This window comes from Candoia aspera, chromosome 3 (assembly GCF_035149785.1).
Source record: "Candoia aspera isolate rCanAsp1 chromosome 3, rCanAsp1.hap2, whole genome shotgun sequence".
NCBI classification, from domain to species: domain Eukaryota; kingdom Metazoa; phylum Chordata; class Lepidosauria; order Squamata; family Boidae; genus Candoia; species Candoia aspera.
In genome coordinates this window covers 74,099,412-74,116,858 of record NC_086155.1, presented here as the reverse complement: position 1 = coordinate 74,116,858, position 17,447 = coordinate 74,099,412, and the positions used below count along the sequence as shown (strand labels likewise).

General features: G+C 37.7%; 1 protein-coding gene across 1 annotated transcript in view; it reads right to left on the bottom strand.

Moving 5' to 3' along the window:
* TNNI3K (TNNI3 interacting kinase) overlaps nucleotides 1–17,447 on the bottom strand; it is a 215,711-nt gene that overhangs the window by 126,814 nt on the left and 71,450 nt on the right. The window contains exons 12-17 of the mRNA XM_063298129.1: nucleotides 16,176–16,262; nucleotides 10,983–11,039; nucleotides 4,474–4,566; nucleotides 4,333–4,390; nucleotides 4,027–4,221; nucleotides 1,829–1,933 (exon numbers count right to left, since the gene is read on the bottom strand). Coding sequence (XP_063154199.1) covers nucleotides 1,829–1,933; nucleotides 4,027–4,221; nucleotides 4,333–4,390; nucleotides 4,474–4,566; nucleotides 10,983–11,039; nucleotides 16,176–16,262 — 595 coding nt within the window. The remainder of the gene's footprint in view (nucleotides 1–1,828; nucleotides 1,934–4,026; nucleotides 4,222–4,332; nucleotides 4,391–4,473; nucleotides 4,567–10,982; nucleotides 11,040–16,175; nucleotides 16,263–17,447) is intronic.

The window sequence follows — 17,447 nt, the reverse complement described above, 5'->3', positions numbered from 1 at the left end:
CTCACCATCTTCAGTTTCTCCCATCCCATCCCATCCCATCCCATCCCATCCCATCCCATCCCATCCCATCAAGGGAGGTCTCTTCTCAGGAGAAGTACATCAAATACTGCTGGGAGCTGTTAGTTTTATCAACTTTCTTCTGCAAGTATGAGTAAGTCCTTGATTGTGGAAAGCATTTTATTCCTTTATGTTTGTTTGACTTTAGTTGATTCAAGAGGAGGTAGCCTGAAGGGGGGGAAAGTATTTAATTTTGGAAAACTATATTTTTGAAAGTGAAAACTATTGGCTTGGACTTACTTTTGATTGCATAAATAAATAAATGTTTTTTTAAAAGTGTTAGGAGAACATAAGAATCAAAACCTTTGTTTCTTTGCAAATGGTACATTTTCATTTTCTTACATATCAGATTCAATAAATGTCTGAAATACAAAGCAGGTTGGGGGGCTGTTCTAATAATAACCACCTGCACTCCCACTGAGTTAATAAATCAGGATGGATGAATTAATTACTTCCAAAATTATCTCAGGCATGAGAGACAGTTGATGTCTTTCAAATTAGGAATTAATTATTACAATGAAACTCAAAAATTGCAGGAGGTTTTAAGAAATGAGCTAGGGAAGATTACTTCCAAGTCAGTGGGCAACTTCATCTCCCCCTATATAATTGGCAGAGCCTGCCAACACAACAGGATAAGAAACATCTAAAATATTTATAAAACTACTAAACAACAAGCATAAGACTTCTCCATAAAAAGCTAAGGACAGACTTGGTCTGCTTCAAGAAATTTAAATGGATCAACTATCCCCCAGTGATGAGTGAGTTATCTCTCAATGAGAGATAAACAGATTTAATTGTTTTTTCTTCAACCTTTGCACTTTCTTCCATGCAATAACTACAGTTGTTGGCTTTCTCCTGTTTGACCTGCCTTCTCTTTCTAGTCACATGTACTAAGAGACATGCAGTGAGAATGGCAACAGACTATTTATATAACATTCTCCCTGGCAGTTTCTCCTATACTGTTGGAACTTCCTTTCAGTAAAGGAATCCTGACTATGAAACAAAAGACAGTCAGGCAGAACAATTCTATTACTCTGGCCAAATGCTCTGAAGGCCAGCAGGACAGAACTGAGGAGAGATACATAAGTATATTTTCACCCTTTTCCATTTTTAAAGAGTTTCTATTGGGTGGAATGGGAGAGAATACATCTAGACCAGCTTTCTTGGTCTTTCAGTCTCCTCAGTGCTACTCAAGTTGCCACATTCCTTTCAATCTTTGATGAGATAGTCATAAACTGTGGCAGAGAAAGATGGTTCCATGTTGGATTTTCTCCAAGGATATTAAGCCAAAGTTTAATATCAGAGGGAATGGAAATAATCAATCCTATAGATGTTGTCCAAGGGACCATAGGACTATGGAGTACATATAAATAATGTTTAGTTCCTCATTTTGGAATTTTAAGTAGGCATTCTTAGAACTGACATATTTAACAAAATGATGCCAGAGCTGTGGTTTTTATTTCTTTTTATGGAAAAGTTGGAATATGCAGGGTTGGTATCCACAACTCCCTTTTTTTTTTTTTTTACTTCACCTGAATGTGCATTTTCAGGTACTCCTTAAATCTGTTCAAGCCACTGTTATCAAACTGTCTTTTGTCTGAACACAGTACTAGTCACTTCATTAAAACAATAAAGGTTCAATTATGAAAGTACTTTAATCTTCAGATGAAAATTTATATTTCAGCATTTGACTGTTAAAGATACAGTCATCATACATACATGCATTTCAGAATTATGGTAACTGATTTGAGTGTCATAAAGAGCAATGTACCTGTTTAAGTCACGATGTATAATTGGCTGGGTAAGATTGTGAAGATACTCCATACCTTTAGCAACATCTACTGCAATGATTAATTTTGACTGCAAGTCAAGGTTCCTGCAATGAAAAGAAAAAGATTTGCATTCGTCAAATTAGAGACAGGTGAAATGAATTTATCAGACTTCCTGATTAGTAACTAGACTGACAACTAGTATTTGTCATAAGCAAATCAATTTGTCTCTCAGAGCAATTTAAAATAAATTATCTCAAATTTGAAATAGATTTATTTTTAATTAAAACTTAGATAAGTTACTAATTTACCTACTGTTGTCTATCTCCTCTTCCAGTGTCTTCAAATGATAGTCTTTTATAGTCCAATGATCTTAGAAAAGAGAGCAAGGGAAAAGACCAGGTAGAACATGCCTCATGATGAGCATGGGCATCCATTACAGGCTACTAGGATGTCAAAATGATGACAAATGCATTATGTAAAGGATGCAATTATGTAATTTGTGCCAGTCATGTCCAAAGTCAGATGCAAGTATGTAAGTAGCATTATTTGTGAAATATCATGATTTCATTATTTGCCCTCTTTGCCCCCCAACATCAGTGCATGTTGTTGTTCCTCGGATTTATCTTTATGCTCATGCCTTACTAATCTCATGGTAAATGGAAGCTCCCCTGAGGCAGGCATAAAAGGGATAGATTTGTTATTTTCATAGAGGAAGCCTTAACCCAATCGTTATGCATAATCCTTTCCTGTACTTATCTGTGTAATGCAAATCACAATGTCTCTTAGACAGAGAGCAAAATCAGACAGCAAATATTTCTGGTAATCAATATAGAGAGAATAGACAGCCAAATGTAAAAACATGTTTGCTTAAGATTCTTTATGATTCAGCTACTATTTCCTACATAACAATCATAAATAATTTTAGCTGACTGCTTTCAGTCATATTTTAAAAATGCAGATGTTGAACCAACTCTACTTAAACTTTGGAATGGAGAGACTGATCAAATCAGGAAGGGAGATGTTTGCTTATTTGTTCATTTGCTTATTTAGTGTTTTCCTTTTTGGATTTTTTTAAAATCTCCAGTATGATCCTTAGAATCATCATGAGTAAATCAATTCAATCAGGCACACCAACGGAGAATGTGGCCTATGGGTAATAATAGTGGTAATTGCATTAAGTGACATTTCAGCATGTACAGCAGACATTGTATTGGTTTCATTGTGATAAGGAAAGGATGCCTGTGTCTGTATCTTATATTTATAACCATGTCTATATAAAGAGAGTTGACTTAAGCAGCTGAAACAGCAGCTGTCAGAATGAAATGTAGATGTGGACTATTTATCCAACTGCTTATCTCCATTGAGAAATCTGTATCAATATAGTTGAGAAAAGTTCAATAATTTTTTTTCCAAAGGTAACTGTCACAGCCTCCCCATGGAGAGATGCGTTAATAATCCAAGACTAAAAGAAAAAGAAAACCCCTGTATCAGGTGAAGGATCACTATGTTTTATTAAATCTCCTATTACTTCACTGGATCTTCAGTAACAGGCAACTGCTTCTGTGCGCCTTGGTATGTCATGGAAGAAAATATAAGTAAGATCTATACTTCAGCCTCTCTAAATGTTATTGGGGTTAAAGGAAAGACATGATCACCAGGAACTCTTACGTAGGGGCAGTCATTTACTGGGGACTTGAAAAGCACAGCTCAGGATTGAAGCTGAAATTTTGCTGCTCTGTAGCTTCCTGAACCCTGCCTGACAATGTCCCTGCCTTCCGGGTACTTCTCCCTGTCTGGTTTGAATCTCTCTGCTGTAACATGCAACCTCATAATTCCCTTGACTTACTCTGCTTTCTCACTGCTAGTTCTGCCTATATTTTTGCTTTGTACATTTTATTTGTCTCTCACTTTCTTTCATCCCAGTGTCACTTATCTCCTTTCTTTTCTCCTTCCAGAGTCCTTCCTCCATTGCCTCCGCTCCTTCCTTCATCTTTCCTTTTACACTGGGTCACTAAGAAGCTTGGTCTACTTTGGTCATCTTCTCTCTTCCAGCCAACTATAGCTGGGGTCATTGTGGGCCTTTGGAGAAGTACATGGCACCCATGCATGAAGCAGTCCTTGAGTGCTGACCTATGGCCAATCCACTCTGCTTTAACATGACTGGGAGTAGCTGCTTACTTGATGTAGGTCAATTTACCTTTTTTGTTCATGCAACAGTGAAAAGAGGGATCCTCCAGATATATATTGAGTGACTATGGCGAACTGACTTGGATCATCCAAGCAAGCACCAACAAATTGGATAACACATGGATGATTGAGTCGGCACAGAATGGAAACTTCACGGCAAAACATATCGACATCTGATTTAGAGCAATAGGTATTGGCTCGGTAACTGATAAAGAAAAAAAAAGAATATATATATAACAAGTAGCTTTAAGAATGCAACTTCAAAATCATTATTAATTAATAAAATAATTTAATAGAAAATACTATTAATGTTTACCGTTTGATTGCAACTATTTTATTTCTGCACCTTCCCTTGTACACTTTTCCAAATGATCCTGCAACAAATTAAAAACACACTGGTAAGTGTATGTCAATGTGTGTGTATGCTAAAATGAACATATTTTCCACTTTCTTTTACCTGAGCCAATAATTTCATGGAACTCTATTTCTGAAAGCTGGAGGTGAAAATGGGATGGCAAACCAGCACGGAGTAGGAGAACATCTGCCTTTTCTGCAAAGGAAAATTGTGTACTAAAAGCACTGAATTTAGCAGCATATAAATAAATTGCATAGTATAAAATAAATTTTCATACTATAAAACAAATAAATATATTGCACAGCTTTTTTTTAATGATATACTGGTTGGCTAGTACCTCTGCTCCTCTTTGTTTCAGTACCTTACAATGAATACACATAATAAACAGTTTGGTCTAGTGGTTAAGGCACCAGGCTAGAAACCAGGAGACTGTGAGTTCTAGTCCTATCTTAGGCATGAAGCTGGCTGGGCCAGTCACTCTTTCTCAGGCCAACTCACCTTACAGGGTTATTGTTTTGGGGGAAATAGGAGGAGGAAGGAGTATTAGGTAGATTCCCTGCCTTGAGTTATTTATAAAAATAAAAAAGGTGGGATAAAAAAATCTTATATATCTGTCCTGTTCTGTCCTGTCCTGTCCTTTCTGTCTTAGAACTTTTTGGGTTTAGAAGCCTATCACTAAAAGAACAGTGTTTCTGTTCATATGCATATTCTATCTGTATCATGTAATGGCTGCAGAAATCCTTTATACAAGGAATTAGTTCCCTCTCTTGCTAACAGAAGCTTACAAAGCTGTTTCTATTGCCACTGTGATCTACTGTTCAGTGACTCCAGGAATTAGATTTGATACACAACTGAATTTGCAGTCTACCTTATTGATCCACATGCTCTGCCACAGGAGGTTTATAAAAAAAAAAATTCTTCAAGAAACATTTGAATATGTCTTCTGATTACATGGGTAGGATCAAACTCTTAAGACACCCAGAGCTTTTATTTTGGAAGAAAAGTAATAAAGGACATGCATCAAGAGAACAATCAACTTGTTTTAGCCTCAAGTACATAATTTTAAGGGATGTGGTGGTGCTGCAGGTTAAACTGCTGAGCTGCTGAGCTTGCAGATCGGAAGGTCGGCGGTTCGAATCCGCATAACAGGGTGAGCTTCCATTGCTAGTCCCAGCTCCTGCCAACCTAGCAGTTCGAAAACATGCAAATGTGAGTAGATTAATAGGCACCGCTTCGGCGGGCAGGTAACGGCGTTCCGTGTAGTCATGCTGGCCACATGACCACGGAAGTGTCTACGGACAAACGCCGGCTCTTCGGCTTTGAAACGGAGATGAGCACCGCCCCCTAGAGTTGGACACGGCTGGACTTAATGTCAAGGGAAACCTTTACCTTTACCTTACATAATTTTAAGGCAATCACATAATTTTACAGACTCTCTTAAAATTAAGGCATTTTAAATCAAATAAAACTCACACTTATGTTTCTATCATCACTAATTTTGTAATACATAAAAAAATCAAATCTCAGTAAGAATGATGTCTCAGTGACATAAGAAATATTGAAATATTGTCAATGAATAATTTATGCTCTACGCAGAACTTTTCAGCATTATAGTGCTTACTGAATTTAAACCAAACCACCAACTATCCAAATCACTGACATCTTTTTTAAGGTACTTCCACACAGCCTGCCTCCCCCCCCCCCCCCCATTGTCCCTACAAAGAGACCTGAGATTATCCCCACCACAACAATAGTTCTTGATGGGGAAATTCTGAGTCCCATGGCTCAGCTGACAAATGCTTCCTCCAACTGACAATGCAGAAACACAAAAATCAACAGCTTGAGCCACATGCCTGCTTCATGCTCATAGTCTCCACTATGCTATTGCACCAATACAACAAAAATAAAACCATCCCTCCACTCATTTTAAAGAGGGCAGAGAGATGGTGGTGTGGCACCAAGGCATGTGAACAGCAGTATAGGAAGGAAGCATGAGAAGCCAGGGGTTGGGAGAAGGCAGGAATTCCTGCCATCGGAAAACTGTCTCTGTTCATTTCAAAGGTTCTGCTCTAGATCTGTTTCTACACTGATTCCTTTAGCTCAGCAGGAGAAACTTAAGTTGATTGCCTCTTCTGTCCAACACTGATAATGGCATGTGAGCATGAAGCTTCACAACTGACTTGGAACTAGTGGAAATGTTGTATGTGAAGTGGCTCTTGAGGAGATACGTTAAACCCTGATCATTGCACAAGTTTAATACACAGTACTTTTAAATATTGCATACTAAGCATAGTCTATCATTAAGTAGACTTTATCACTTGCTTTGACATCTTTATATGTTCCATCTCACTCCACATTATCAATTGCCTCATCTGTATTTTCCTCTCTCTTACTGAAATTAGGCCAGGACAGAATTAGGCACAGAAGGTCTTATATAGGGGTGTGCAAAATGGTTTGAATATAGCTGTTTCAAGTGGCTCATATACCGAACAAAACACATGTGTTTGGGATGTTTATTTTGTTTTGTGTTTGAACCAAAATATGATTGCAAAATATAAAGTATTTTGAGTACTTTGTTCTGATGGCTATGTAATCTTTGTTTTCTTGCCTTTTATAACTGGGGTGTTATCTTCTGAATTCTCTTGTCTGGACTGGTACAGCAGAAGGGGCTAGTCATAACCCTAGTGTTATTGGTCCAGCCTGGAAGTGGGATCTGGGTGGAGTTTTGGAGTGAGTCAGCAGGAATTTAAAGAACACATGTCACAGTGGGAGAACCATTCTGTATTTTATATTTGTATCAAAGAAAGAAAGCTATTCTATTCTATTCTATTCTATTCTATTCTATTCTATTCTATTCTATTCTATTCTATTCTATTCTATTCTATTCTATTCTATTCTATTCTTTTATGCACTCTTAATTTTGCTCTTTTTCTGATCTTTTCTTCTTAATTCTTTTTTTCTGTTTCTTTATATTTTATCTCTTGTTGAAACTTAATAAAGTGTTATATAAAAAAGAAGGCATTGTTTATTTGATATGACCAGAGCATGCCAACTCTTTCTGACCAAACAGAAAGGGCAGAAACTACTGAAGATAGACAGTGCCTCAGATAAGCAGGCCGTATGCCATGAAGGGTTTTATAGGTAGTGGTAAACAGCACCTTGCATTGCACCTGGAAGCTAACTCATAAACCAAAGGTGTTACATGGGCATATTGCAATAGTCCATATACAGGGTGACTAGGAAATGAGTGACAGCCTGGAGGCCCTCTGGATACAGGAATCGGCACAACCAGCTTGCAAGATCAGTTGGTTGGCTTGGGTCAAGTTATATAGCTGAGTATCATCAGCATACTGTTGATGCCTGACCCTAAACCAAAAGATGATCTTACCCAGTATTCTCATGTATATGTTAAATGGGGGAGGGGAGACGATCAATCCCTGTGGTACCCCACACATCAGAGGTTTGGGCTAAATCTCTCCCCCACCAACACTGGCTGTAACTGCCTGCAGAGAAAGGACAACTGCCCCAGCGCATTGTGCTCCATTCCTAACCCTCATAGGTGGTCCGTTCTGTTTAAATTTCAATTTTGATTTAATGTAGTAGAGTGGGTGGTAGTTTTAGTTAGACAGAAAGAGAATGAGAGAAGTTTCCTCCATCCCTTCACTTCCTTGCTTTTCCAAGCCTCCTACTGAATGTAAAAGAGCATTCTCATATCCTAAAAATCCATTGCCCCCTCAATAAGCCCTGTTTGCTTATTTGAAGAAATCAATTCTTCCAATTAGTTTTTGTCTGTGTGTTAGCACTGCTACCCATGCTAGATACCCATGTGCATGCGTTTAACAGAGCCCTTTCTTTTTCTGCTTCTCTCTTAGCCTTTCACTCCAGTTTGCTTATCTATTTAACAATATTTATTCCCTGTCCCAATCAACAAGGACTTGGGGTGGGATACTGGAAGGTCACAAAGAAAATGAAAATATGACATATACATTGTTACCACCACCCCAGCAGAAGTATTCCATAACCATCCCATTATTATAACTACTCTAAGGGCCAAATGCCCATTAAAACAACACTCCTCTGGCCACTTTACAGAATGCCAATAGGGTAGGGTGCCACCAAACCTCCAGAAAGAGAATGTTCCAAAGAGGGGACACTAGTCAACTGTTCTGAGGGCAATTCTACACTGCAGCCTAAGCTGTTTCTCTCCCACACTGCTCCCAGTTGTTTCTTAAACCAGCTTCAGAATTCCAGCCTGGATTGCATTAGGTTAGCAGCAGGACTAGGCTAGTGCTCAGTCTGGATTATGCCCACTGAAAGACCTGATTGTTCCCCTGCTTCTTGCCCTTCCATCTGTGCAGAGCTAATTTTCATAAAAGGCTGTCTAGAGCAACGATTTTGTGTATACCAATCCCGAGCCTTGGACTGATTCTAGCCAGAAAAGTGACTATTGTTGTTTATGCACGTTATATTGTCTTGGTAACAAGCTGAAGCAAGAAAGAGAGCAAATTGACTGCTTCAGCTGCACACCAGAAATTGTCCATTGTGTTTAGAATGCTGTAATCCTAACCGCTGTATACAATGCATTGGTGTTAATTGAAACAATTTCTGAAAATTAGCTTCAGTTCCAACATTAAAACTAAATGAAGGACTTTTGGCAATTCTGCACTGCCTCCTAAGCTTCTCATCTGTCATGCTACTCCCATCTATTTCTTAAGCCAACTTCAGAAATCTCAGCCTGGATTGAGTGGGTTGGCAACAAAATCCAAGACCTGGTTGGTCATTCCTCTGCTTCTTGCCTTCCCATCCATGCAAGGAGGGCAAGTCTCACTGACCGACTCCTGTGCAGACTGGTGTACCAATGCTTGCCTTTTCCCTTTAGAGGCTGTTCCTTCTCACTATTCCCCTTACTTTGCCTCTCCTTTCCCAGATATTTACAAACATGGATGCCTTCGTTCTTCCTTCCCACATTGTCACTTTTAATACTAACACAGACACTTTTGTTTTTTCTTTTTTCCCCATTGTTGCTATGATGCTACAATAATCAAAGCAATAGGGAACAGGTTGTTATTTTATTCCTACTAATAATTCAACTTCATAAAAATAATGTAGCAATGTTTCTCCATTGCAACATATATACACCTGCACATGCACATGCACATGCACATACACATTAATTATAAGGAAGGGAAAAGAAGGGAAGCTTTGTAGCACTCTGGGGATGGGGTCGGAAAGGAAGGGGACATTGCTTCACTCAACCTGGGCAGAAACAGAAAGGGTGCCCAAAGGGAGGTGTAAGGGTTGAATGGAGCATTAGGGTTTAGGGGTGAGGACAGATTTATTTATTTATGACATTTATATAGCCACCCATCTTATATCAAACTCTGGGCAGCTCCCAACTGTTCTGAAGTTAATGGGTGGTTCCATTAATGGGCCATTGTTGGAACAACCTCAAGAATATACTGTATGTTTTTTTTTTTAAAGTATCTGCTGACCAGCAGAGAACATTGCAGCTCAGCAACCCAGGATGACTGGCTGCACAAGGTGGCAACCACCGATTAGAGGGGAGGAGGTGTGCCAAACACTGCAGCTAAATGGAGCTGGGTATGCTACTAGAATGGAACAATTTGCTGGAGACCATCCACTGTGAAAAGCTTATGATGGCTGAGATCACAGAAGAGCAGAAAAGAGCAGAAAACCCAGGCATGAGGTGCCTTTGCAATGGGGTGGGAGTGGGAGGAGGATGACATTTTCAGTTCAATTCATACCCACACTTAAGGCATATTATTGTGCTACTCTGAATTCAACACAGACTAGGCTATCTACCCTATCTGAGCCACAAACATCTGTATGGTGGTGACAAAGAGTCAGGGCTTTTGGTATCTCTTTGCTGCTATCTAGTAAGCACCCAGATTTTTGCATTCCAAGAGAGTTTTGGGTCTTCACTGTTTTGGGTCTTCACTGTTTCTTGAAATTGTTTTGAGTTTTGTTTCAACACAACAGACAACACTCAAATCTGTCTGAGTTTTTCCCATGAAACCATGGCCAGCTCAAATTCAACAGAACTTTTGGGTTACAATGTTTTATTTCAGGTTTGAAATAAAATACATTTTCCATTTTGGCCTCATCTCTGGTGTTACCAATTTTCAATATTGCTGAGCTTACAGTGCTTAGGTTTCCTGGCTTATTTCTGATAGCATTTTTGTATCTTAATAGCTTTCTTACAGGGGAAAAATTGCAGAGAAAAATGGCAGGTATATTTTTTCCCCTTAGAGTGAAGATGCAGCCAAGGCTCTGCCTGTTAAATTTCTTGCAAGCTCTCAAATACATGGAAGATTTGAATCAAAAAGCTGACAAGCCTCACTTGAACAGATTGTCTAGACAGTATCCCATCCAAGATAATAAGGCTCAACAGTTCTCTCACTGATTTAAATGTGCCTGTGGATATGTTGAGAAGACAAATCTAACCCACTTCAGCCTTAATAAAACTTCAGAATTAGAAAAAAAAAACCCTATAAAGTTTAATAAAGCCAGTTTCTCAAAAATTTGCCCTGCCTCTAATAAATGTATTTGTAGTGAGATATTAAAAAGAAAATCCTTAGTAATCAAAATACCTTTAGTCATACTTTTAATCTTCCCTAGAGGAGAAGGAACTGACACATATGATCCATCTGAAATAAAAAAAGAAAGTGAAGCTTATAAGTCTTTACAAAAAAGGCATAGTATTTTAAATAATTTTTAAACTAACAAATTAAATCCTACAATAATTGTTTACTCATGCCTTGAAAAGCAATGATGATGTCAGTCAGTCAAAAAATCAGTCTATCAAATCTTTATTATGGTCATCAGCTGAAATTATAGACAATTTTATAAAGCAATTAAAATAAAATGAAATAAAATATTGTACTATTGTATAAACAAGTTGTTAGAAGGGATCTAAAAGACTAATTTAGTAAGTTATTAGAACGATTCGAGAAATGACTATAAAATTACTAAAATACAGAGATGGATATGAGAATTATCTGGCTGGGATACATTAATTGTATCTGGTACATATTAGGGCTATGCAGTGTTTGGTTTTGAAGACAAAATGTCCTTTGAAGTGAACAAAAGTATAAATGTAGCATCTGTTTGCAACCCCTTGAATTAAACGCAATCCTAGGAAAAGGCATGGCTGCTTTAAGGAGTTGCAGGCAAGGGCAGGATCTACATTTCATCTAGAATTTTATAGTGTTCCATTTTAGCTGAGGAAACTTGATAGATTTGTAACAGCTAAAGCTTTAGAACTCATGGATTTATATATTTAATAAGCAAGTAAAGATGTATGCAACCCAAGGATTTAGAGTGTTTTGCTAAACAAACTTTTAGTGCTATGATCGTGTTGAAAACTTCTTATATAGAAGTATTTTGAGATTCACAAAATGAACTCCAGTTTATACATTGGAAGACCAAGACTGGGTTTTAAGGAAACTTAGATAATCCATAACAAGATTCAAAAGGCTGTTTTTAGCCATATTACACAACAAACAGCAGCTACTGAAAAAAGTTGATGGTACTATACGTTTTTATTAATCATAGTCATAACTACAGATGATCCTGAGAAATAATATGTGTAGTGTGAAGAGGAAAGGCATTCCCATCTAGTTCCCTCAATTACTTGATATATTGCACCAAGGAAGGAAACCCACTAGACAGGGTCAATGGGAGAAAGGTATTACTTGCATAGAATGTGCCTTGAACAGCTTCCTCACTCTGAGTGCTTACAGAGAGGAGAGATTAGAATGCTTTGTGCTGCACAAGATCTCCTCACCCTAGTTTGAGAGATTTCAAGATTACAGTCACTCTTAAATGAGAGGAAAAGTAGTAGTTTTACTGGATGTTATTTCATTAATTGATCTGCAAGGAAGGATCTGCAGACAAGGTACATCCACTATGGAGCACTTGGATGAGTCTCATCACTCATACGCTTAAGGTGGGATTTTATAAACCATGCTTCCTGCTTACAATCATTATTTACAAGACAGTATTACCTATCTAGCACATGCAGAGTCTGTGATGGACATTCACTAACTAATTTTCCCTATATTACACTTGTCTCTCTTACAATCAATTTTAAAACAATCTACTGATTACTTCAGAATTAAGACTGGATTCAGTATTGTTACTGCATTAGTCATTTTCTTAGTAGTTTATCATTTTTGCTTGGTAAAACATAAATTAACTTGCTTTAGGCAAGGGTTTCCTAGTTGATATTTTGTGCTGAATTTTTATGAGCCTCTCATACAGCTTACACCAGCAAATTTCTTCATATCCTGTGTGAAGGAATCTGACTGCTTAAGGAATTGGTCAGAAAGAAATAATAAAAAATATTCAGAAAGTAGATATTTGAAACTAAAGAAAATATCTATATTTATATCTGAATCCTAATCACTCTTGTGCTGCTTGTGATTGGAGACTGGAATGCCAAAGTGAAAGAGGAAAAGGTAGTTGAATTGTATGGCTTAGGAAACCAAAATGAAGCAGGAGACTGACTTATCAATTTCTGCCACTCCAATGATATCTTCATAGCTAACACTGTCTTCAAACAACCAAAATGACATCTCTATACATGGACCTCACCACATGGAGTATACAGAAATCAAATTGACTACATTATTGCTAAAAGGAGATGGATGAACTCAATTATAGCACCAAAGACATGGCCAGGTGCTGACTGTAGAACAGACCATGAACTACTCATGTGCAAGCTCCAAGTTAAGCTGAAGAAGAAACAGAAAACCAGTCAGTTTCCATGATATGATCTTGAACATATACCCACCAGCTTCAAAGAGAACATCAGGAATCACTTTGAAGTCCTGAACTTCATTGATAGAGCGCCAGAGGAATTATGGAATTAACTTAAAGAAGTAAGGAAGGATGAATGTGAAAAGATTGCCAAAAATTAAGAAAGAGAAGAAAGCAAACTAGATGTCAGAATAAACTGTGGAAATTGCCAAGAAGAGAAGAGAAGCCAAAGCCAAGAATGATAAAAAATCTCAGAAAAGAACTTAACAAAGAGTTTCAGAGAGCTGTTAGAAGAGACAAGAAGCAGTATTACAACAACATCTCTAAAGACACTGAAAATGGAAACAGACATGGAAAAACAAGGAAAATATTTCAAAAGATCTCTGAATTCAGAAGGAGGTTCCAGCCTCAAATTGGTATGCTAAAGGATACCAATGGACAGATAGTAACTGATTCAAAGGAGATCAAAGGAAGATGGAAGGAGTATACTGAAACCCTATACAGTAGAGATGTCAACATCCAAGATACCATAGAAGATATTCCTTACTTACAAGAACCTCTAGTCCTAGAAGATTAAGTTAGATCAGCACTCCGGTCATTACCAAATTGGAAGGCTACAGGAATTGATGGAATACCCACTGAAATATGGCAAGTAACAGAAAAAGAATCAGTCAAGTTTCTAACCAAGCTATGCTGGTTCTGGAGAATAACACAGTGGTCATCCAAATTGGAAGAGGTCATTTACATTCTAATTTCAAAAAAAGGAGACTTAACAGAGTGTGCAAACTATCGTACAATATCCTTAATTTCACATGCTACCAAAATAATGCTTAGGATCATCCAACACCGATTAGAACCCTACATGGAAAAAGAGATGCCAGATGTTCAAGATGGCTTTAGAAAAGGCTGAGGAACATGGGACACTATTGCTGATGCACGCTGGATAATTGAGAAAGCCAAAGAATACAAAAAAGAAGCCAGTATGTGCTTCATCAATTATAGAAAAGCTTTTGATTGTGCTGTTCATGTCAATCTCAGAAAATATGGGAATGCCAGAACATCTCACTGTCCTCATGAGAAACTTATATACAGGTCAGGAAGCCACAATATGGACAGAACTGGTGAAAGAGACTGGCTCCAGGTGGGCAAACGAGTGCAACAAGACTGCATACTCCCCCCTTATTTATTCAACTTACAGGCTGAATATATATTAAGGGAAGCTGGATTGGAAGAAGATGAGCATGGTTTTAAAATTGGAGGAAGAAACATCAGTAACTTGCACTATGCGGATGGCACTACCCTGACATCCAAAAATGCAAAGGATCTGCAAGCCCTGGTACTAAAAGTCAAAGAGCACCGTGAAAAAATGGGACAAAAATTAAATATAAAGAACACCAAACTATGACAACAGGTAGAACAACCAGCCTTAGAATTGACAATGAAGATATCAAAGTGGTGGAGAGCTTCTGCCTTTTAGGATCAACCATCATCAACAGTAAAGGAAGAAGCAGTCAAGAAATACACTGCAGATTAGCACTTGGTAGAGCAGCCATGAAGGCCTTGGAAAAGATATTCAAATACTGTGATGTAAGTATACCTCCAAAGATCAGAATAGTGCAAGCCATGGTATTCCCTGTGGCACTCTATGGGAACGAAAGTTGGCCTTTAAAGAAGCAGGATAGGAAGAATATTGACACCTTTGAATTTTGGTGTTGGGGAAGACTCCTGAGAATACCATGGGCAGCCAAGAAAATAAACCAATGGATCATTGAATAAATCAACCCAGAGTTCTCACTTGAGGCATAAATGACCAGGCTCAAACTTTGGACATATTATGTGAAGACCCAGCTCTCTGGAAAAGGCTCTAATGCTAGGAAAGGTGGAATGAAAGAGAAGAAGAGGACAACCAGCAGTAAGGTGGATGGATCCAGTTACAGGGGTAATGGGTGCACCATAGGGAGACTTGAAAGAACAGGTTAGGGATAGATTGTCATGGAGAAAATCTATCTATGTGGTTGTTAGGAGTCGAAAACAACTTGATGGCACATAATCAATCAGATAACTCTTGTTTATGGTAGATCTATCATTGGTTGCTATAAAACTAACTTCAAAGAATAGGCTGAAGCCAGCAGTCATAAATGCAATATCCTTTGAAATGCATCAAAGGAAAATAACAGAAAAAATCAGTCACAAAACAGATTCTCTCTCTCCTAAACTTACATGTAATATGGAATGGTAAAATTGTTTTCTCTCAATTAAAACTTGATTCAGTGTTACTTAGGCTTGTTATCTGTTTTAAATAGTCTATCATATATAATCTCTTGTCAGTGGGACATGGTGGGACCTACTAGATCAATTAGTAACCCCTGTTACATATAATTGACAGTTTACCTACAATTACTCTAAGGGCATAATGAGATCACAGCCTCCTCATCTTTCCTTGCTTACTGAAAGAGTGGATAGATCCCTAAGTCTATAACTACTCACTTTTTATGTAGACATTGTAGGAGGGAAGCCATGTCTTACATAGTGCTACCTGACTCTGATTTTTCACATTTTTTATAGCTTCCATTTTCTTAGCTCTTTCTGGAATTTCCTTACTTTATAAACTATTGGCAATCCTGTTATTCACTTAGGTTCTCATTTCATGAGCCTCTGTTATCTTCTCAGCCTACAGCCATCTGTGAAACCCCTATTTTTCCTCTTCTCCCTTGCCATAATCTCATGTTTCTTTAGCCTTTCCTTTCTCAGTGTCCTGCTTGTTCTCCAGGTGTATTATAATAGTCTCTTGCTAAGAGGCTGATCTCATCCTTCTCTCCTACCTTATTATTCCATCTGGCCCCTGAGAAACTGATTAGGTTCTATAGTCAGCAATTATCTCAGCTCATGCTATTAAATCTTGCTGCACGATTTCATGGCTGCTGGTTACACTGGCTGGCCTCACAGCTATCTCGTCCTTTGGAACAAAGTATCTATTAGGTTATTTTTAGCCACACAAAGTAAATAGTTTAACAACACCACACCTCCTCCAGGTAGAGAGTATTCATTACAAGGGGATTCGTCCTGGGGTCTTTTGTAATGTTTCAAAAGGGTGACAATAGCATCATGTCCTGAAAAATAGCAATTGTCATTATAAGCAAACAAGAACAACACAGATGTACCACATTGCCAGCAAAGGACCTGAGAAGGGATGGCCATTTCAAAAGTACATCATGAAATATCAAACAGCATTGCTGTTGAATAAAATGTTATCTTAGAATTTAAAGGCACCACAAAACATCCTGCATTCTTGGATACTTTACACATACCATGGCAGTAATATAACTCATTCAATTACATAACTCTGGGAGAAAACACACACACACACACACACTCATTCAAAGCCAGATTTAATTTCTTCTCATAATGTAAGGCATCATTTGCTCTGTTTTTAAATAATAAACATGAATAAATAATACTTTTGGCTTTAATCTGAGTTGGTAATTCCTTTAGGAGAAGTTTTTAAAAAGAATATTTTATTTTTTTTAAAATACAATATTTTGAATGTTTTAAATATTTTAATTTTGTTCACTTTGACTGAATGCTGCTCAGAGAATATGTAAATGTAATAAATCAGTCAACTGATAAAGCAACTGGCAGTTCATAAAAAAAGAGGTTATTTCTAATGTACCAGTATGTTTATACAGGTAAATAATCTTGGCTTGAAATCCACTCATAAGCATCCTGGAATTTACTCCAAATGACATGAGATTACAATCTGGAATTATATCCTCTAAAAATTTCACTCTCAAGAATGACTGTTGATGACTTCAGAATGAATTGAAGCTTATGTGACTTCAGGCACATTTTCACGTCAAAATATATTTTGCCTCAGCAACAGAGAAGCATGAAGAAAATAGCTTCCAAAATTCAAGTATTTTCTAGCTGAGTTTGGAGGACAAAGAGAAGTAGAACTGAGGTGTTACCAGGCCAGACCTGCAAAATAAGTAATATGCAGCTTTTTTGCAGGATTTCTGCAGGAAATCAAGGATAGCTATCTGTCTTCAAAGGAGGTTTCTGCTCCTGCCCTTTGCAGTAGAACCAAAGTTTCCTTCCACATAAAATCAATAGTAGTCCTTGACTTCATAATGAACTTCATGGATAACTGCATTTTAATGCTGTCTGTGATACCTTGTTCAGTGATAACAGGAAAAAAAAAGACTTTTAAAAAGCCTTGTCTATACTTTACAGACAGATATTGCCTTTTCTGAACTCAGGCGTACAATTATGGATTTTTGGATTTTTATTTTATAGGT